The sequence below is a fragment of the Tachypleus tridentatus genome, chromosome 13, assembly GCF_004210375.1.
Source record: "Tachypleus tridentatus isolate NWPU-2018 chromosome 13, ASM421037v1, whole genome shotgun sequence".
Classification (NCBI taxonomy): domain Eukaryota; kingdom Metazoa; phylum Arthropoda; class Merostomata; order Xiphosura; family Limulidae; genus Tachypleus; species Tachypleus tridentatus.
In genome coordinates, this window is record NC_134837.1 from 15,344,902 (window position 1) to 15,368,028 (window position 23,127).

Genomic DNA, 23,127 nt, shown 5'->3' on the forward strand with positions numbered 1-23,127 from the left:
TTGTAAAGGTTTATCAATGTAGTAAACTTAGACATTAGGTTGTAAAGGTCTATCAGTGTAGTAAACTTAAACATTAGGTTGTAAAGGTCTATCAATGTAGTAAACTTAGACATTAGGTTGTAAAGGTCTATCGATGTAGTAAACTCAGACATTAGGTTGTAAAGGTCTATCAGTGTAGTAAACTTAGACATTAGGTTGTAAAGGTCTATCAGTGTAGTAAACTTAGACATTAGGTTGTAAAGGTCTATCAGTGTAGTAAACTTAGACATTAGGTTGTAAAGGTCTATCAGTGTAGTAAACTTAGACATTAGGTTGTAAAGGTCTATCAGTGTAGTAAACTTAGAGATTAGGTTGTAAAGGTCTATCAGTGTAGTAAACTTAGACAAAATGCATAAAAGTTAAGTATATTTCTCTTTCAAATAAAGTTTCTCTATTTTTGATGCAAATAATAAAAGACGAAGAAAGTCAAAACTGGAGATGTTGTGTCTTAATGGATTGTCTAGAAATATGGTACGTAAAGTAAGGGTCTAGTAGAGCACATCTACTGAAAATATGTGATAGTTGAGGTTACCAAATTGTGAGCTGCAGAAGGTGGAAAATCGATCGCTAAACTATCACTCGTGTTAATAATACATTGTGTCCTTCAAGCTGTTTTTGTTTTGTTTTGTCGCAAGACAGCAGCTGTCAATTTACCAGAGATTAAACAAAACGGATTGTTTACTTTTGGATTTCGCTCAAAGCTACTCGAGGGCTATTTGCGCTAGCCGTTCCTAAATTTGCAGTGTAAGTCTAAAGGGAACTTTTGGGCTACTCTTTTACCAACGAATAGTGGGATTGACCATCACATTATAACGCCCCCACGGCTGTAAGGGTGAGCATGTATGGCGCGACGGGGATGCGAACCCACGACCCTCGGATTACGAGTCCCACGCCTTAACACACTTGGCCATGTCGGCCCAAACAAAACGGAAAAGAACAAACAACACCATTGTTGTCATGCATGTTTCATAGTTTGCACATTATGCACACAATGTGTAATTTTTCTTAATAATACACTTAATCCTTTTCCCAATATTTAATTATGCAAAATAGATTGTTTCATTCTCAACTTTACCACAGGTCAGTAAACGTTTGTCCAATAACATTGTCTGTTTTTATTTTAGAGCCACGTTAAATTTCTAGAATATTTCAAAATTTTCAGCGTTTTCAGTCTTTGTCCAGCGATAATAATAATGATAAATAATACAAGTATTCTTTTGTTAGTGATGTGAACGTGAAGAAGAAACTGTACAAGGTGCACACTTTTGCAAAGTTTGGTTTCATTAACGCAAAATATGCTATAAAGTGGGTGTGAAACAACTAGCGAACACTTTATATTCTTCAAATTTACATTAGTGGTATGAAGCAATGAATTAATTGTGCGAATACTTAGCTGAGGCAGTTACGTGCTTTTGTGAAGTTGTGAAAACATATTATCCAAATTATGTTTCATCATATCAGTTAGGCCTGGCATGGCCTAGCGCGTTAAGGCGTGCGCTTCGTAAGCTGAGGGTCGCGGGTTCGCGCCCGAGTCGCGCTAAACATGCTCGCCCTCCCAGCCGTGGGGGCGTTATAATGTGACGGTCAATCCCACTATTCGTTGGTAAAAGAGTAGCCCAAGAGCTGCCTTCCCTCTAGTCTTACACTGCTAAATTAGGGACGGCTAGCACAGATAGCTCTCGAGTAACTTTGTGTGAAATTCAGAAAACAAACATATCAGTTTAAAAAAAATTTCCATTTGACTCTCGTTTCCAGAGGTCATTTTTTGAAGCGAGTGCCATCTAGTGTCACTGCTGCTTTTGGTTCTTTCAGCACGTTGTTCTTAAAAGTGACAAGCTTTTCATTCCCACGTAAGATCCTCAATAATGTGTGTTATATTAGAAATATTATAAAATTACGTACGTGTAAGACTTGCTTAACGTTAAACAATAACAAGAAATCCGCCCGAAACGCTTTAGCTACAGAAAAAGAAAAAAAAAAGCTATAGTTTAAATATATCGAGTAATATATCATAGAAAATGCAAAATAGAGCAGCTTGGCAATGCTTATAGTGTATCATGTTGTTCATGTGCTACGAAGAACACATTAATGTTCTTAAAACTTGAACCGTTTATATTCCCAGGCATTTCTATGACTGTAGAAATACTACTCTTTTGAACTGTAGTTAAATATAAATACAGATACTGAATATATTATATTAAAAATATTTTGGATCCTCAGCATATATCTGCAGTCTACGTCACCACGTCCATCCAGTCATGCTGTTTCTGATGAATTATGGACCTTGACACTCGTCCTGCAACGTAGCTTTCATTATAGAAGACCCCATCGTAAAGCTACTATGTGAAAAGCCTACGATTTCTCTAGGCAAACATTACTTAATCCATCTAGTGCATTATAACATTGGCTTTCTACTGCATATTTCTACAATACTATCTCACAGAAATCCATAGGCACTGCAGTCGGTGACTTCATTGATATTTCTTTTGTGGAATAGGATAGATACACCTTTCTTTCTCCAAACTTTTCATGTACTCAAGTTTTTAATGGATATTTTTGTTGAAAATAGCTTATGTATCTGTAATCTCTGTCCATTTTCCTGGTGGAGATTCTTCATGATTATATTGTATACTGTTTCCTAGAGCGCGTAGAAGGCTTTTGGCACTTTGTGTAATTATATTTGCATCTGTGACAAGACCCCACACTACTTACTGTGACTTGTTGCAAAGTCTCGTTCTGGGTGGCCTTGTTACCTCGATTTGAACCACATTTCTGTGTTTATCAATGCCAATAATTAGCACAGATAATCTTGTTAGAAATTCTGAACACAAGGTCTTGAAACATTTTTACGATCTAAGTCTGTGAATATCTTGCACAGCAAAGGATTATTGCACGTGCTTCACTAAAACAATCAAATTACACGTAGTTAAATGTTAAACAATACTAAAATGTATTTCCACTGTTCTCTCCCCAGTGACTCAGAGGTAGGTCTGAAGAATTTAAACGCTAAAACTGAGTTTCGATACCTGATAAACTTTGTGCGTTATAACAAACAAACAAACCACTAGCACTTTATGCCAGCTATGGCTGTCATAAATGTTTAAATCATAATTTACATAAACATACAGTGAACGATGAAATTAACAATAATCATAATATCTTAATTTTGGAACATTTTATCTTTATAAAATCCTTCCAACTGGCACAGCCTTATGCCTGCGGACTTACAACACTTAAACCTGAGTTTTGATACCCATGGTGGGCAGAACACAGATACCCCTTTACGAAACTTTGTACTTAAATCCAAATTAAAAACATCTTTTTATAAATGTTATACACCTTGTAAACTATTTAAATTGTAGAATATTTCAAATTATAACGTATTTTGTTGTGTTTTTTGATTGTAGAATATTTCAAATTATAACGTATTTTGATGTGTTTTTTCAAGTAGCTCACAACCCTCGTTTTATTTTAAATCAGTGGTTCCAAACCTTTTTTATGCCCCGCACCCCTAAAACATTTTAATATGTTCTCCCACCCCTCACAGTAATTATTTATTTAAGAATAAAGGTGAAGATGGTCAAAACAAATTTTTATAATTAGTTTTTAATGATATATACATGAAAACGAAACATTTGGAAAACAAAAATTATAATAAACTTGTTTTGTTTGTTTGTTTGTTTTTTGCACAAAGCTACTCGAGGGCTATCTGTGCTAGCCGTCCCTAATTTAGCAGTGTAAGACTAGAGGGAAGGCAGCTAGTCATCACCACCCACCGCCAACTCTTGGGCTACTCTTTTACCAACGAATAGTGGGATTGACCGTTACATTATAACGCCCCTACGGCTGAAAGAGCGAGCATGTTTGGCGCGACGCGAGCGCGAACCCGCGACCCTCAGATTACGAGCGCACGCCTTAACGCGCTAGGCCATGCCGGGCCGATATAATAAACTGAAATGTTATCTCGCACCCCTGGTTGGGAACCACTGTTTTAAATTTACAATAGACTGGTTATAGTCTAGTCAGACCTGCGTTGATTAAAACCGTGCATTATGAGTGTGTGTCTTCTTATAGCAAAGCCACATTGGGCTGTCTGATGAGTCCACCGAGGGGAATCGAACCCCGTGTTTTAACGTTGTAAATTCGCAGACTTACCACTGTACCAGCAGGGACCGGCTCATTATGAACAAGACACATAAAAAATATTAAAAGTAATGAAACTCAATGTTTTCTGTTATTTTGTAAACACGAAGAAATCGAATAATCAGATCAACGAGAAATCACTCATAATAATAGTTAAATCTATAAATTATGACAAGAAGGAATGTGAAAAGTTTATTATTCCAAATATTTCCGGAGTTAAAATCATTTGCAAGTCAATGTAATTTAAATCTTTTCTTATGTGTGTATGGAACGCCCACTTTAAAATTAAGCTTGTTATATATTTATAAACTAATAGTGTGATAAATCCTTTTAATTACAATTAAGTACAGCGAATGGTTTTGATATTTTAATCAAATACCCACTTCATTCTTTTCTGGAGGGTAGTAGTAACCACTATTGTTTAAAGATAATATTGGCTAAATTTTTGGATATTTTGTAACAAATAAGATCATTAGTGTTAAGAAAGAATACAAATGCACTTAGTGCAGTCAAAATTAAAATGCATGTTATGTTAAACACCTACATATGTAATTTGTACAATGAGACATCAGGAACAATTTATTGGAACAACAAAAAATATTATGAGACACCTGTAGAAGAATGTGTAATTCAAAGTTTTACCTATCACAACATACATAATGACAAAATAGAACATCATATTATTATATATGGCGTCTGTAACCTTATATCAGTTCATATAAAATATTCGGTACCTGGTGAGTCCTAAAAACCTTCACAAAGCGACATGGTATGCTGTTGATAAAAATGCATCTCAGAGCGGCTGGTATGGGTATTAACAATTTTACTAATAAAGCAGAGAGCAACGTTTCAACCTTCCTAGCTCATCTTCAGGTTAACAAAGAGAGAGTTTGCAACTGACCGTTGCCGGACACATGCAGTTGAATGTTAGGTTATATAATTACTATAAGTATAAAGGTGTTCCTTTATGCTGGTTTAATTTTGGTTTTAGTTGTACAAGTAGGGTTTCTTTGATTTTGTGTTTGTTTATATTTGCTTCCCTACATAGTACCTGAGTGTTTTCTATGGTTATGTTGTGTTTATTTGATTTGCAGTGTTCAAAAACGTGTGAAGTTGTTTTTTTTTGTTCTTTGAATCTAGGTTCCATTTTTCTGCTTGTTACTCCAAGTCGTGGCAGTTGATACATTGTATTTTATAACTAATGTTGGTATTGTGTTTGTCAGTGTAATTTTTACGAAGTATGGACTTTAGTTTTGTACCTGGTTTTTGAATAAATTTGGTATTTACTGGAATGTTGTATTTTGTTATAAGTTTTTTTTCAAATTTTGGTTACTTTTTCGCTGATGTCGGGAACATGTGCTATCGATGATGTTATTGATGTAATATCCCGTGATATCATACCAAATTCTCACTAGCAGGCGTGCACCTCAACTATTGCGATTGGTTTAGGGTTGTAGTTAGCAATTTTTCCCGCTTAATACTGCCTAATAGTTCTCAATAGGATTACAATGTGGAGACCTTGCTGGTCATGGCAGTCTTGTAACATTCTTCTGGTCTAAATATACTTGTACTGTGGATAGTGGCATTGTCGTTTTGGAAGACAAAGTTATCGGCAAATCTCAACTTAGCATATGCAAAAACATCGTCTCTATGTGATACCTGTAGGAATTGACATTTCCTTGGAGGATATGAAGAGCAGTTTCCCACAATGATGAATAGCTGCCCAAATATGTACTTCACCATCCACTATGTGTTCTCTGTGAAAAAGACTCTCTTCCCTCCTCTGTTCGTCAAGTATACAACGATTACGAATTCTACAATCAGCTGGAAATAGGACTCATCTGAAAGTATGACATGTCGCTATTTTCTTAACTGTAAGTTGGTATGCTGTCTTGCTCAAGTAACGTGGTGACGGTGATGAATTCTGATTAATATCGGTTTCCAGATAGCACTTCTTGTAAAATAACCTTGTTTGGCCAGTCTCCTATTCACTTTTCTACTGGATACCCAAGAATGAATGTGTTTATACTACTCCTGTCGTACAGTGTTTAAAGACTTATTTCGACCATGATATGTTAACCTGATAAAAACACAGTCTCCCAGTAGGCTTTCCTTGAAGAGCATTTCCTTTAATCTGATACACTCTTGATGACGTTTTAGAATTCTATATTTAATATACTGGGGGTACCCTAACGTTTTGGCGATGTCTGTTTGCTTCATACCATTTCTGGACAATCCGAAAATTTAACGCCCTGTAACTTCTGGCACGTGAGAAGGCATAACTGTACATCAATAACAAAGAAATTGCCTGAACAAAGCATTGACGTGTTTTGAAAAAGATGATACCAAAAACACACCCTTTTATACAAAACAACAAAACAGGAGGGCTTGTGTAGTTTGACAAACAAATGCTTAAAACAACTTGTTCAGACTATAATAACAACTCATACATGTTTGTTCAATAATCATACTTTAACTTTGTTATAACTGGGGAATTAACTTAATAACTACTGCAAAAATATGGACAATAACATTAATATCGAATACCATACAAGCACTTTTGTCAAGACTGTCCAGGTGTGTTTAACTTTATTATGTGTCCTGGCAGGGCTAGATGGTTATAATGCTCGATTCGCAATCTGCACTTTTGCCGTAGGGTCGTTATAACGTGTCCGTCAGTCTCACTATTCGTTTGTAAAAGAGTAGTTCAAGAGTTGGCGATGGGTGATGATAACCAGTTGCCTTCCTTCTAGTCTTTCACTGCAAAATTAGGGAAGGATAGCGCAGAGAGTCCTCGTGAAACTTTATGCGAAATTCATAACGAACTGTTTTGTCTAATGTTTGCTGTCTGTATCTTAGAATAATTATAATATGCTCAGTTTCGCTCGTAAGGACTTTAATTCTGTAAGTGATTGTTATAATTGTGATATAAATCTTATGACAAAATAAAAACAATATGAGAGGAAGAATTCATTTAAATATAGTGGAAAATTAAATCAAAAACAAAAAGCATCTCACATAAACGACACATATACAACAGGGGTACAAAGAAGATTGATTTGAGGATAAAATACATCTTAGTAAACTAGGAACCAGCGTGAAACTACGATTCCCTTTAACTGTCAGATTTAATCTTCTTTCGCAGACTCAAATACATCTTAGTAAACTAAGAACCTGCTAGAAACTACGATTCCCTTTAACTGTCAGATTTAATCTTCTTTCGCAGACTCAAATACATCTTAGTAAAGTAAGAACCTGCTAGAAACTACGATCCCCTCTAACTGTCAGATTTAATCTTCTTTCGCAGACTCAAATACATCTTAGTAAACTAAGAACCTGCTAGAAACTATGATTCCCTTTACCTGTCAGATTTAATCTTCTTTCGCAGACTCAAATACATCTTAGTAAACTAAGAACCTGCTAGAAACTACGATCCCCTCTAACTGTCAGATTTAATCTTCATTCGCAGACTCAAATACATCTTAGTAAACTAGGAACCTGCTAGAAACTATGATTCTCTCTAACTGTCAGATTTAATCTTCATTCGCATGCTGAAGAGAAAAGATGTTTAAATTATGAACAAATTTTGGATGCGAAATCAAACATTTAATTAACACTGTCATTCAACGTTCACAGAGTTTTATGAAAATAGTCAGTTTTAAGGAAACAAAATTTCAACGTAATAAAAAGGCTATTAAAACGAGACCATTGAAGCCAATGGTAGAACTAGTTTCATGAAATTAGCATACCAGCCATATAATTATCACACATTCATACGAAGAGTAATAAAATATTATTATTAAAGGAATGGAAAATTAGAAATGTATTTTAGGTTAGAAAATGGTAACAGACGCTCCTAATTTACTACGTAAAAGAAAGTGTATATGCTCAAATTAATAACTTAAATTATTGACACATAACATATATATATAAGATTTCAGTTTTGAGTGTTATACGTGAGTAAACTAACCCTGAGCAATTTGGACAGGCACAGCACAAACAGTTCATTGTAGTTTTGTACAAACAAATACTCATATAATAGTTCTTAAAAATAATATTAAAATAAATGTTAACAAGTGATTCATGCCAAACAATTATTATAGAATTAACTTATATTATAAAAAGAAAATGTTTATACTTCGTAATGAATGTATCTTTGTTATTTCTGCTTTTGAATGTGAGTAATATTTTATTCTATTTACTATAATGTATCAAATTCACTTTAGTAAAGTTTGCGATTGGAAAGTGCGATGCTTAATTATGCTAAAGTTAAAAGATATATTTTACTTTATTACATAGTAATAATACTATTATTACTTTGTTTTTGAATTTCGCGCAAAGCTATTCGAGGGCTATTTGCGCTAGCCGTCCCTAATTTAGCAGTGTGAGACTAAAGGGAAGGCAGATAGTCACCAACCGACAACTCTTGGACCAACCTTTTACCAATAAATAGCGGGATTGACCGTCAAATTATAACGCCCTCACGGATGAAAGGGCGAACATTTTTGGTGTGTCTAGGATTCGAATCCTTGACCCTCAGATTACGAGTCGAGCGCCATAACTACCTGGCCATGCAAGGTAAAAGCACCATGAAACTCTGTTACTAAGAAATTATTATTTTTTACTTAAAGATTAATGCATTTTACGACTATATGTAAGAACAAAATTAGCCTTAATGCCATTATCGGCATTCATAAAAACTTATTGACTGATACTTTGGATATATTTGTATTTATGTTATACGAATATAAGATATTTTAATATTTTGAATTCAAGACTATATATGGTAGTAATATAGTTAATAACACTTTGATCATACAAAATAGTTGTATGTTTGTAAATTAAAATAAATATGAATTTCAAATGTTGAGTACTTTTACCCTGAGCCCCCCAGTGGATCACCGATATGTCTACGGACTTCCAACGCTAAAATCTGGGTTTTGATACCCGTGTTTGGCAGAGCACAGATAGCCCATTGTGTAGCTTTGTGCTTAATTCAAAAGAACAAAAACAATTTTTACCCTGTGTATAGTTTTAATCAGAACAATATCGTCTTCAAACCTCGGTGTCATTTCCTTTAATTAGGTAATTGTTACTTACTGATAAATAAATGTATATATATGATATATATATATATATATAGACAGCTATTCAAACAAGAAGAGCCCGGCATGGCCAGGAGGTTATGGCACTCGACTCGTAATCCAAGGGTTGCGGGTTCTAATCCCCTTCACACAAAACATGCTCGCCTTTTCGGCCATGACGCTGTTATAATGTGACAGTCAATCCAATTATTCGCGATAAAAGAGTAGCAACGATTTGGCGGTGGGTGGTGATCACTAGCTGCCTTCCCTTTAGTCTTACACTGCGAAATTAGGGACGGAAAAATTCAAAACAAGTCAAATAATAAAGATAAAAATAAAGAGTCTTCCACGTAACCAACAACAAAAGAAAGAAAAAAAAATTAGGATACAAACAACAATGTGAGAATAGTAATATCTATCGCAGTAAGATAAGATATATTTAAGAAATAAACACACAACTGCTTACCCAAATACATTATGGGTTAAAAATTTGTTTATATAATAAAACGATAATAAAATAAATGATTAATGTAATTCTTGCTAAAATATAACATTAAGCACATCACTATTTATATTATATTTCACTTGGAAATAATATCAAACAAAAACTTGTATTTCTTCTTTCAGTTGGACATTGTAGGGCGACCGCAAAATGGGATATTAGCAATTGCTAACATTCAAATACTTCTACAACACACATCAACAACACAAACAGTCACAACTACAGAGGGGAGGTTTACAAAAGAACAATCATTTGGAACATCAAAAGGTTTTTCTCATCATTCTGGTATTTCCACAATGAATATGGAAACGTCCTATACGTCAGAATTGGGAGGCACACATTTTGATGACATGACAACTGTAAGCCTTCTACCGGACAAGAACTTTTCTACTGTCCGATTCCATACAACAGAAGCAATAACATCAACACCACAACATGCGAGTGAAATAATTCCAATAAGGTCAACAGAAGAATCACCAGAAAATTATCATGTAACATCAGATATAAACAGCTCCCCTAAAGGAACAAATACATACAAATTAAACTCAACAGCAAAATATACGATTTTATCATCCTCTCAAAGAACAATAAACAAATTATCAGAATCTTCCACTTATATGTCTAACCTCAGCACGGAACCCAGTTTACACACATCGAGCGAAAAATCGATCACTCCGACAGTTTTAAGAACAATGACAAATACACGTGAAGTAATATCTGGAGTTGCATCCGAAGGAACTTCCACATCTGAATTAACTATTGTATCAGATAAATCTGATACCAGCACAGTATCTACAACTGGGGTAATACTCTCAACAAATGAGGTTATAAGTGAAACCTCTTCCGTGCATACATCTGAAGATATATCAGAAACTACTACTTCTCCACAAACTGTCAGTATTACGCAGGCTACAAAAAGTAGCTCAACGCTATCTACTGTTCAATCGCTAAAAACAACAGAACGTAGTATCAAAACATCGTCTGTTCACACTGTGAAAGACGAAACTAAAGTCACCACTTCTTCACCAATGATTAACACAACAGAAAATATATATTTCTCTAGTAAAAACCCGACGATAGATGAAGTAATTTCTACAACAGAAGATACGATTGTATCATCCTCTCAAAGGACAATAAACAAACTATCTGAATCTTCCATTTATACGTCTAAGCAAACCACGGAGCCTAGTTTACAAACATCGAGTGAAAAATCGATCACTCCGACAGTTTTAAGAACAACGACAGATACACATGAAGTACCATCTGCAGTTTCATCCGAAGTAACGTTCACATCTGACTTTACTGTTATTCCAGATAAGTCTAGAACCACCACAGTATCTACAAATGGGGCTATACTGTCAACAAATGAGCTTATAACTGAAACTTCTTCCGTGCATAGATTTAAAGATATATCAGAAACTACTACTTCTCCACAAACTGTCAGTTTAACGCATGCTAGACGAAGTAGCTCAACGCTACCTACTGTTCTATTGTTCTTAACGATTGTATCATCATCTCAAAGTACAATAAACAAGTTATCAGAACCTTCCATTTATACCTCTAAACTTAGCACGGAACCTAGTTTACACACATCGAGTGAAAAATCGATCACACCAACAATTTTAAGAACAACGACAGATACACGTGAAATGACATCTGCACTTGCATCCAAAAGAACTTCCACAACTAATGTTATTCCATATGAGTTAAGTACCAGCACTGTATCTGGTACTGGGGTAATACTGTCAACAAATGAGGTTATAAGTGAAACCTCTTCCGTGAATATATCTGAAGATATATCAGAAACTACTACTTCTCCACAAACTGTCAGTATTACGCAGGCTACAAAAAGTAGCTCAACGCCATCTACTGTTCAATCCTTAATAGCAATAGAACATATTAGCGAAACATCATCTGTTCATCCAACGAAAAAAGAAACTCAAGTGACGAGTTCTTCACCAATGATTAGCTTAACAGAAAGTATTTCTTTCTCTAGTAGAAAACCGTCGAAAGGAAAAGTAATTTCTACAACAGAAGATACGATTGTATCATCTTCACAAAGTACAATAAACAAATTATCAGAATCTCTCATTCATACTACTAACCTTAGCACGGAACCTAGTTCACACACATCGAGAGAAAAATCGATCACTCCAACAGTTTTAAGAACAACGACAGATACACGTGAATTAACATCTGCAGTTTCATCCGAAGGAACTTCCACATCTGAATTAACTGTTGTATCAGATAAATCTGATACCAGCACAGTATCTACAACTGGGGTAATACTCTCAACAAATGAGGTTACAAGTGAAACCTCTACCGTGCATACATCTGAAGATATATCAGAAAGGACTTCTCCACAAACTGTCAGTATAACGCAGTCTACGAAAAGTAGCTCAACGCCATCTACTGTTCAATCGTTAAAAACAATAGAACATATTAGCGAACATCATCTGTTCACCCAACGAAAAAAGAAACTGAAGTGACCAGTTCTTCACCAATGATTAGCATAACAGAAAGTATATATTCCTCTAGTAGAAAACCGACGAAAGGTAAATTAATTTCTTCCACAGAAGATACGATTGTATCGTCCTCTCAAAGTACAATAAACAAATTATCAGAATCTTCCGTTTATATCTCTAAACTTAGCACGGAACCTAGTTTACACACATCGAGTGAAAAATCGATCATTCCAACAGATTTAAGAACAACGACAGATAGACAGAAAGTAACTTCTGCAGTTTCATCCGAAGGTACTTCCATATCTTACTTTACTGTTATTCCAGATAAATCTAGTAAAAGTACAGTGTCTACAACTGGCATAATACTGTCAACAAATGAGGTTAAAAGTGAAACCTCTACCGTGCATACATCTGAAGATATATCAGAAACGACTTCTTCTCCACAAACTGTCAGTATAACGGAGGCTACAAAAAGTAGCTCAACGCCATCTACTGTTCAATCGTTAAAAACAACAGAACATACTAGCGAAACATCATCTGTTCACCCAACGAAAAAAGAAACTAAAGTGACCAGTTCTTCACCAATGATTAACACAACAGAAAGTATATATTCCTCTAGTAGAAAACCGACGAAAGGTAAAGTAATTTCTACCACAGAAGATACGATTGTATCATCCTCTCAAAGTACAATAAACAAATTATCAGAATCATCCATTTATACCTCTAAACTCACCACGGAACCTAGTTTACATACATGGAGTGAAAAATCGATCATTCCAACAGATTTAAGAACAACGACAGATGCACAGAAAGTAACCTCTGCAGTTTTATCCGAAGGTACTTCCATATCTGACTTTACTGTTATTCCAGATAAATCTAGTACAGGTACAGTGTCTACAACTGGTATAATACTGTCAACAAATGAGGTTATAAGTGAAACCTCTACCGTGCATACATCTGAAGATATATCAGAAACGACGTCTTCTCCACAAACTGTCAGTATTACGGAGGCTACAAAAAGCAGCTCAGCGCCATCTACTGTTCAATCGTTAAAAACAATAGAACATACTAGCGAAACATCATCTGTTCACCCAACGAAAAAAGAAACTAAAGTGACCAGTTCTTCACCAATGATTAGCATAACAGAAAGTATATATTCCTCTAGTAGAAAACCGACGAAAGGTAAAGTAATTTCTACCACAGAAGATACGATTGTATCATCCTCTCAAAGTACAATAAACAAATTATCAGAATCTTCCATTTATATCTCTAAACTAAGCACGGAACCTAGTTTACACACATGGAGTGAAAAATCGATCATTCCAACAGATTTAAGAACAACGACAGATACACAGAAAGTAACCTCTGCAGTTACATCCGAAGGAACTTCCATATCTGACTTTACTGTTATTCCAGATAAATCTAGTACCAGCACAGTGTCTACAACTGGTATAATACTGTCAACAAATGAGGTTACAAGTGAAACCTCTTCCCTGCATACATCTGAAGATATATCAGAAACGACTTCTTCTCCACAAACTGTCAGTATAACGGAGGCTAGACAAAGTAGTTTAACACCATCTACTGTTCAATCGTTAAAACAACAGAACATACTAGCGAAACATCATCTGTTCACCCAACGAAAAAAGAAACTAAAGTGACCAGTTCTTCACCAATGATTAGCGTAACAGAAAGTATTTCTTCTTCTAGTAGAAAACCGACGAAAGGTAAAGTAATTTCTTTCACAGAAGATACGATTGTATCATCCTCTCAAAGTACAATAAACAAATTATCAGAATCTTCCACTTATACCTCTAAAATAAGCACGGAACCTAGTTCACACACATGGAGAGAAAAATCGATCACACCAACAGATTTAAAAACAACGACAGATGCACGAAAGTAACATCTGCAGTTTCATCCGAAGGTACTTCCATATCTGACTTTACTGTTATTCCAGATAAATCTAGAAAGTACAATGTCTACAACTGGGGTAGTACTGTCAACAAATGAGGTTAAAAGTGAAACCTCTTCCGTGCATACATCTGAAGATATATCAGAAACGACTTCTTCTCCACAAACTGTCAGTATAACGCTTGCTAGACAAAGTAGTTTAACGCCATCTACTGTTCAATCGTTAAAAACAACAGAACATACTAGCGAAACATCATCTGTTCACCCAACGAAAAAAGAAACTAAAGTGACCAGTTCTTCACCAATGATTAGCAAAACAGAAAGTATATATTTCTCTAGTAGAAAACCGACGAAAGGTAAAGTAATTTCTACCACAGAAGATACGATTGTATCATCCTCTCAAAGTACAATAAACAAATTATCAGAATCATCCATTTATACCTCTAAACTCACCACGAAACCTAGTTTACATACATCGAGTGAAAAATCGATCATTCCAACAGATTTAAGAACAACGACAGATGCACAGAAAGTAACCTCTTCAGTTTTATCCGAAGGTACTTCCATATCTGACTTTACTGTTATTCCAGATAAACCTAGTACAAGTACAATGTCTACAACTGGTAAAATACTGTCAACAAATGAGGTTATAAGTGAAACCTCTTCCTGTGCATACATCTGAAGATATATCAGAAACGACTTCTTCTCCACAAACTGTCAGTACAACGGAGGCTAAAAAGTAGCTCAACGCCATCTACTGTTCAATCGTTAAAAACATTAGAACATACTAGCGAAACATCATCTGTTCACCCAACGAAAAAAGAAACTAAAGTGACCAGTTCTTCACCAATGATTAGCACAACAGAAAGTATATATTCCTCTAGTAGAAAACCGACGAAAGGTAAAGTAATTTCTACCACAGAAGATACGATTGTATCATCCTCTCAAAGTACAATAAACAAATTATCAGAATCTTCCGTTTATATCTCTAAACTCAGCACGGAACCTAGTTTACATACATCGAGTGAAAAATCGATCATTCCAACAGATTTAAGAACAACGACAGATGCACAGAAAGTAACCTCTCCAGTTTTATCCGAAGGTACTTCCATATCTGACTTTACTGTTATTCCAGATAAACCTAGTACAAGTACAATGTCTACAACTGGTAAAATACTGTCAACAAATGAGGTTATAAGTGAAACTTCTTCTGTGCATACATCTGAAGATATATCAGAAACGATTTCTTCTCCACAAACTGTCAGTATTACGGAGGCTACAAAAAGCAGCTTAGCGCCACCTACTGTTCAATCGTTAAAAACAATAGAACATACAAGCGAACGATCATCTGTTCACCCAACGAAAAAAGAAACTAAAGTGACCAGTTCTTCACCAATGATTAGCACAACAGAAAGTATATATTCCTCTAGTAGAAAACCGACGAAAGGTAAAGTAATTTCTACACAGAAGATACGATTGTATCATCCTCTCAAAGTACAATAAACAAATTATCAGAATCATCCATTTATACCTCTAAAATAAGCACGGAACCTAGTTCACACACATGGAGAGAAAAATCGATCACACCGATAGTTTTAAAAACATCGACAGATACACGTAAAGTAACATCTGGAGTTACATCCGAAGGAACTTCTACATCTGACTTTATTGTTTTTCCAGATAAATCTAGAGCCAGCACAATATCTACAACTGGGGTAGTACTGTCAACAAATGAGGTTACAAGTGAGACCTCTTCCCTGCATACATCTGAAGATATATCAGAAACGACGTCTTCTCCACAAACTGTCAGTAAAACGCAGTCTACAAAAAGTAGCTTAACGCCATCTACTGTTCAATCGTTAAAAACAATAGAACATACAAGCGAACGATCATCTGTTCACCCAACGAAAAAAGAAACTGAAGTGACCAGTTCTTCACCAATGATTAGCGTAACAGAAAGTATTTCTTCCTCTAGTAGAAAACCGACGAAAGGTAAAGTAATTTCTACCACAGAAGATACGATTGTATCATCCTCTCAAAGTACAATAAACAAATTATCAGAATCTTCCATTTATACCTCTAAACTCACCACGGAACCTAGTTTACATACATCGAGTGAAAAATCGATCATTCCAACAGATTTAAGAACAACGACAGATGCACAGAAAGTAACTTCTCCAGTTTTATCTGAAGGTACATCCATATCTGACTTTACTGTTATTCCAGATAAACCTAGTACAAGTACAATGTCTACAACTGGTAAAATACTGTCAACAAATGAGGTTATAAGTGAAACTTCTTCTGTGCATACATCTGAAGATATATCACAAGGGACTTCTTCTCCAGAAAGTGTCAGTATTACGGAGGCTACAAAAAGCAGCTCAGCGCCATCTACTGTTCAATCGTTAAAAACAATAGAACATACTAGCCAACGATCATCTGTTCACCCAACGAAAAAAGAAACTAAAGTAACCAGTTCTTCACCAATGATTATCACAACAGAAAGTATATATTCCTCTAGTAGAAAACCGACGAAAGGTAAAATAATTTCTACGACAGAAGATACGATTGTATCATACTCTCAAAGTACAATAAACAAATTATCAAAATCATCCATTTATACCTCTAAACTTAGCACGGAAGCTGGATCACACACATCGAGAGAAAAATCGATCACTCCAACAGTTTTAAGAACAACGACAGATACACGTAAATTAACATCTGCAGTTTCATCCGAAGGAACTTCCACATCTGACTTTACTGTTGTATCCAGATAAATCTGATACCAGCACAGTATCTACAACTGGGGTAATACTGTCAACAAATGAGGTTACAAGTGAAACCTCTTCCGTGCATACATCTGAAGATATATCAGAAACGACTTCTTCTCCACAAACTGTCAGTATAACGCTTGCTAGACAAAGTAGCTCAACGCCATCTACTGTTCAATCGTTAAAAACAACAGAACATACTAGCGAAACATCATCTGTTCACCCAACGAAAAAAGAAACTAAAGTGACCAGTTCTTCACCAATGATTAGCAAACAGAAAGTATATATTCCTCTAGTAGAAAACCGACGAAAGGTAAAGTAATTTCTACCACAGAAGATACGATTGTATCATCCTCTCAAAGTACAATAAACAAATTATCAGAATCATCCATTTATACCTCTAAACTTAGCACGGAACCTAGTTTACACACATCGAGTGAAAAATCGATCATTCCAACAGATTTAAGAACAACGACAGATGCACAGAAAGTAACCTCTGCAGTTTCATCCGAAGGTACTTCCATATCTGACTTTACTGTTATTCCAGATAAACCTAGTACAAGTACAATGTCTACAACTGGTAAAATACTGTCAACAAATGAGGTTATAAGTGAAACTTCTTCTGTGCATACATCTGAAGATATATCACAAGGGACTTCTTCTCCAGAAAGTGTCAGTATTACGGAGGCTACAAAAAGCAGCTCAGCGCCATCTACTGTTCAATCGTTAAAAACAATAGAACATACTAGCCAACGATCATCTGTTCACCCAACGAAAAAAGAAACTAAAGTAACCAGTTCTTCACCAATGATTAGCACAACAGAAAGTATATATTCCTCTAGTAGAAAACCGACGAAAGGTAAAGTAATTTCTACCACAGAAGATACGATTGTATCATCCTCTCAAAGTACAATAAACAAATTATCAGAATCTTCCGTTTATATCTCTAAACTTAGCACGGAACCTAGTTTAGACACATCCAGTGAAAAATCGATCATTCCAACAGATTTAAGAACAACGACAGATAGACAGAAAGTAACTTCTGCAGTTTCATCCGAAGGTACTTCCATATCTTACTTTACTGTTATTCCAGATAAATCTAGTACAGGTACAGTGTCTACAACTGGTATAATACTGTCAACAAATGAGGTTATAAGTGAAACCTCTACCGTGCATACATCTGAAGATATATCAGAAACGACGTCTTCTCCACAAACTGTCAGTATAACGCTTGCGAGACAAAGTAGCTCAACGCCATCTACTGTTCAATCGTTAAAAACAATAGAACATACTAGCCAACGATCATCTGTTCACCCAACGAAAAAAGAAACTAAAGTAACCAGTTCTTCACCAATGATTAGCATAACAGAAAGTATATATTCCTCTAGTAGAAAACCGACGAAAGGTAAAGTAATTTCTACATCAGAAGATACGATTGTATCATCTTCTCAAAGTACGATAAACAAATTATCAGAATCTTCCGTTTATATCTCTAAACTTAGCACGGAACCTAGTTTACACACATCGAGTGAAAAATCGATCATTCCAACAGATTTAAGAACAACGACAGATGCACAGAAAGTAACCTCTGCAGTTTCATCCGAAGGTACTTCCATATCTGACTTTACTGTTATTCCAGATAAACCTAGTACAAGTACAATGTCTACAACTGGTACAATACTGTCAACAAATGAGGTTATAAGTGAAACCTCTTCCGTGCATACATCTGAAGATATATCAGAAACGACTTCTTCTCCACAAACTGTCAGTATAACGCTTGGTAGACAAAGTAGCTTAACGCCATCTACTGTTCAATCGTTAAAAACAATAGAACATACTAGCCAACGATCATCTGTTCACCCAACGAAAAAAGAAACTAAAGTAACCAGTTCTTCACCAATGATTATCACAACAGAAAGTATATATTCCTCTAGTAGAAAACCGACGAAAGGTAAAATAATTTCTACGACAGAAGATACGATTGTATCATACTCTCAAAGTACAATAAACAAATTATCAAAATCATCCATTTATACCTCTAAACTTAGCACGGAACCTGGATCACACACATCGAGAGAAAAATCGATCACTCCAACAGTTTTAAGAACAACGACAGATACACGTGAATTAACATCTGCAGTTTCATCCGAAGGAACTTCCATATCTGACTTTACTGTTATTCAGATAAATCTATACCAGCACAGTATCTACAACTGGGGTAATACTCTCAACAAATGAGGTTACAAGTGAAACCTCTACCGTGCATACATCTGAAGATATATCAGAAAGGACTTCTTCTCCACAAACTGTCAGTATAACGCAGTCTACAAAAAGTAGCTCAACGCCATCTACTGTTCAATCGTTAAAAACAACAGAACATGCTAGCGAAACATCATCTGTTCACCCAACGAAAAAAGAAACTAAAGTGACGAGTTCTTCACCAATGATTAGCAAACAGAAAGTATATATTCCTCTAGTAGAAAACCGACGAAAGGTAAAGTAATTTCTACCACAGAAGATACGATTGTATCATCCTCTCAAAGTACAATAAACAAATTATCCGAATCATCCATTTATACCTCTAAACTTAGCACGGAACCTAGTTTACACACATCGAGTGAAAAATCGATCATTCCAACAGATTTAAGAACAACGACAGATGCACAGAAAGTAACCTCTGCAGTTTCATCCGAAGGTACTTCCATATCTGACTTTACTGTTATTCCAGATAAACCTAGTACAAGTACAATGTCTACAACTGGTAAAATACTGTCAACAAATGAGGTTATAAGTGAAACCTCTTCCGTGCATACATCTGAAGATATATCAGAAACGACGTCTTCTCCACAAACTGTCAGTATAACGCTTGCGAGACAAAGTAGCTCAACGCCATCTACTGTTCAATCGTTAAAAACAATAGAACATACTAGCCAACGATCATCTGTTCACCCAACGAAAAAAGAAACTAAAGTAACCAGTTCTTCACCAATGATTAGCGAAACAGAAAGTATATATTCCTCTAGTAGAAAACCGACGAAAGGTAAAGTAATTTCTACCACAGAAGATACGATTGTATCATCCTCTCAAAGTACAATAAACAAATTATCAGAATCATCCATTTATACCTCTAAACTTAGCACGGAACCTAGTTCACACACATCGAGAGAAAAATCGATCATTCCAACAGATTTAAGAACAACGACAGATACACGAAAGTAACATCTGCAGTTTCATCCGAAGGAACTTCCATATCTGACTTTACTGTTATTCCAGATAAATCTAGTACCAGCACAGTGTCTACAACTGGGGTAATACTCTCAACAAATGAGGTTACAAGTGAAACCTCTTCCGTGCATACATCTGAAGATATATCAGAAACGACGTCTTCTCCACAAACTGTCAGTATAACGCAGTCTACAAAAAGTAGCTCAACGCCATCTACTGTTCAATCGTTAAAAACAATAGAACATACTAGCCAACGATCATCTGTTCACCCAACGAAAAAAGAAACTAAAGTGACCAGTTCTTCACCAATGATTAGCATAACAGAAAGTATATATTCCTCTAGTAGAAAACCGACGAAAGGTAAAGTAATTTCTACCACAGAAGATACGATTGTATCATCCTCTCAAAGTACAATAAACAAATTATCAGAATCATCCATTTATACCTCTAAAATTAGCACGGAACCTAGTTTACACACATCGAGTGAAAAATCGATCATTCCAACAGATTTAAGAACAACGACAGATGCACAGAAAGTAACCTCTGCAGTTTCATCCGAAGGTACTTCCATATCTGATTTTACTGTTATTCCAGATAAACCTAGTACTAGTACAATGTCTACAACTGGTAAAATACTGTCAACAAATGAGGTTATAAGTGAAACCTCTTCCATGCATACATCTGAAGATATATCAGAAACGACGTCTTCTCCACAAACTGTCAGTATAACGCTTGCTAGACAAAGTAGTTCAACGCCATCTACTGTTCAATCGTTAAAAACAATAGAACATACTAGCGAAACATCATCTGTTCACCCAACGAAAAAAGAAACTAAAGTGACCAGTTCTTCACCAATGATTAGCGAAACAGAAAGTATTTCTTCCTCTAGTAGAAAACCGACGAAAGGTAAAGTAATTTCTACCACAGAAGATACGATTGTATCATCCTCTCAAAGTACAATAAACAAATTATCAGAATCTTCCATTTATACCTCTAAACTTAGCACGGAACCTAGTTTACATACATCGAGTGAAAAATCGATCATTCCAACAGATTTAAGAACAACGACAGATGCACAGAAAGTAACCTCTGCAGTTTCATCCGAAGGTACTTCCATATCTGACTTTACTGTTATTCCAGATAAATCTAGTACAAGTACAGTGTCTACAACTGGTATAATACTGTCAACAAATGAGGTTATAAGTGAAACCTCTACCGTGCATACATCTGAAGATATATCAGAAACGACGTCTTCTCCACAAACTGTCAGTATTACGCTTGCTAGACAAAGTAGCTCAACGCCATCTACTGTTCAATCGTTAAAAACAATAGAACATACTAGCGAAACATCATCTGTTCACCCAACGAAAAAAGAAACTAAAGTGACCAGTTCTTCACCAATGATTAGCATAACAGAAAGTATATATTCCTCTAGTAGAAAACCGACGAAAGGTAAAGTAATTTCTACCACAGAAGATACGATTGTATCATCCTCTCAAAGTACAATAAACAAATTATCAGAATCATCCATATATACCTCTAAACTTAGCACGGAACCTAGTTTAGACACATCGAGTGAAAAATCGATCATTCCAACAGATTTAAGAACAACGACAGATGCACAGAAAGTAACCTCTGCAGTTTCATCCGAAGGTACTTCCATATCTGATTTTACTGTTATTCCAGATAAACCTAGTACTAGTACAATGTCTACAACTGGTAAAATACTGTCAACAAATGAGGTTATAAGTGAAACCTCTTCCATGCATACATCTGAAGATATATCAGAAACGACGTCTTCTCCACAAACTGTCAGTATAACGCTTGCCAGACAAAGTAGTTTAACGCCATCTACTGTTCTATCGTTAAAAACAATACAACATACTAGCCAACGATCATCTGTTCACCCAACGAAAAAAGAAACTAAAGTAACCAGTTCTTCACCAATGATTAGCGAAACAGAAAGTATATATTCCTCTAGTAGAAAACCGACGAAAGGTAAAGTAATTTCTACCACAGAAGATACGATTGTATCATCCTCTCAAAGTACAATAAACAAATTATCCGAATCATCCATTTATACCTCTAAAATTAGCACGGAACCTAGTTTACACACATTGAGTGAAAAATCGATCATTCCAACAGATTTAAGAAAAACGACAGATGCACAGAAAGTAACCTCTGCAGTTTTATCCGAAGGTACTTCCATATCTGATTTTACTGTTATTCCAGATAAACCTAGTACTAGTACAATGTCTACAACTGGTAAAATACTGTCAACAAATGAGGTTATAAGTGAAACCTCTTCCATGCATACATCTGAAGATATATCAGAAACGACGTCTTCTCCACAAACTGTCAGTATAACGCTTGCTAGACAAAGTAGTTCAACGCCATCTACTGTTCAATCGTTAAAAACATTAGAACATACTAGCGAAACATCATCTGTTCACCCAACGAAAAAAGAAACTAAAGTGACCAGTTCTTCACCGATGATTAGCGAAACAGAAAGTATTTCTTCCTCTAGTAGAAAACCGACGAAAGGTAAAGTAATTTCTACCATAGAAGATACGATTGTATCGTCCTCTCAAAGTACAATAAACAAATTATCAGAATCTTCCGTTTATATCTCTAAACTTAGCACGGAACCTAGTTTACACACATCGAGTGAAAAATCGATCATTCCAACAGATTTAAGAACAACGACAGATACAGAGAAAGTAAACTCTGCAGTTTCATCCGAAGGTACTTCCATATCTGACTTTACTGTTATTCCAGATAAATCTAGTACAAGTACAGTGTCTACAACTGGTATAATACTGTCAACAAATGAGGTTATAAGTGAAACCTCTTCCGTGCATACATCTGAAGATATATCAGAAACGACGTCTTCTCCACAAACTGTCAGTATAACGCTTGCGAGACAAAGTAGCTCAACGCCATCTACTGTTCAATCGTTAAAAACAATAGAACATACTAGCCAA

General features: G+C 35.6%; 1 protein-coding gene across 3 annotated transcripts in view; it reads left to right on the plus strand.

Moving 5' to 3' along the window:
- The window catches only part of LOC143237640 (uncharacterized), an 88,196-nt gene that overhangs the window by 44,246 nt on the left and 20,823 nt on the right, over positions 1-23,127 (plus strand). The window contains exon 4 of one of the 3 annotated variants that reach the window (XM_076477127.1): positions 5,323-5,468. The exons of 1 other annotated variant lie outside the window; for it this stretch is intronic. In XM_076477127.1, coding sequence (XP_076333242.1) covers positions 5,323-5,433 — 111 coding nt within the window. In that variant the 3' untranslated portion in view covers positions 5,434-5,468. Of the gene's footprint in view, positions 1-2,259; positions 5,469-23,127 lie in introns of those variants that run through there. One more of the 3 variants, XM_076477128.1, reaches the window with a different exon arrangement.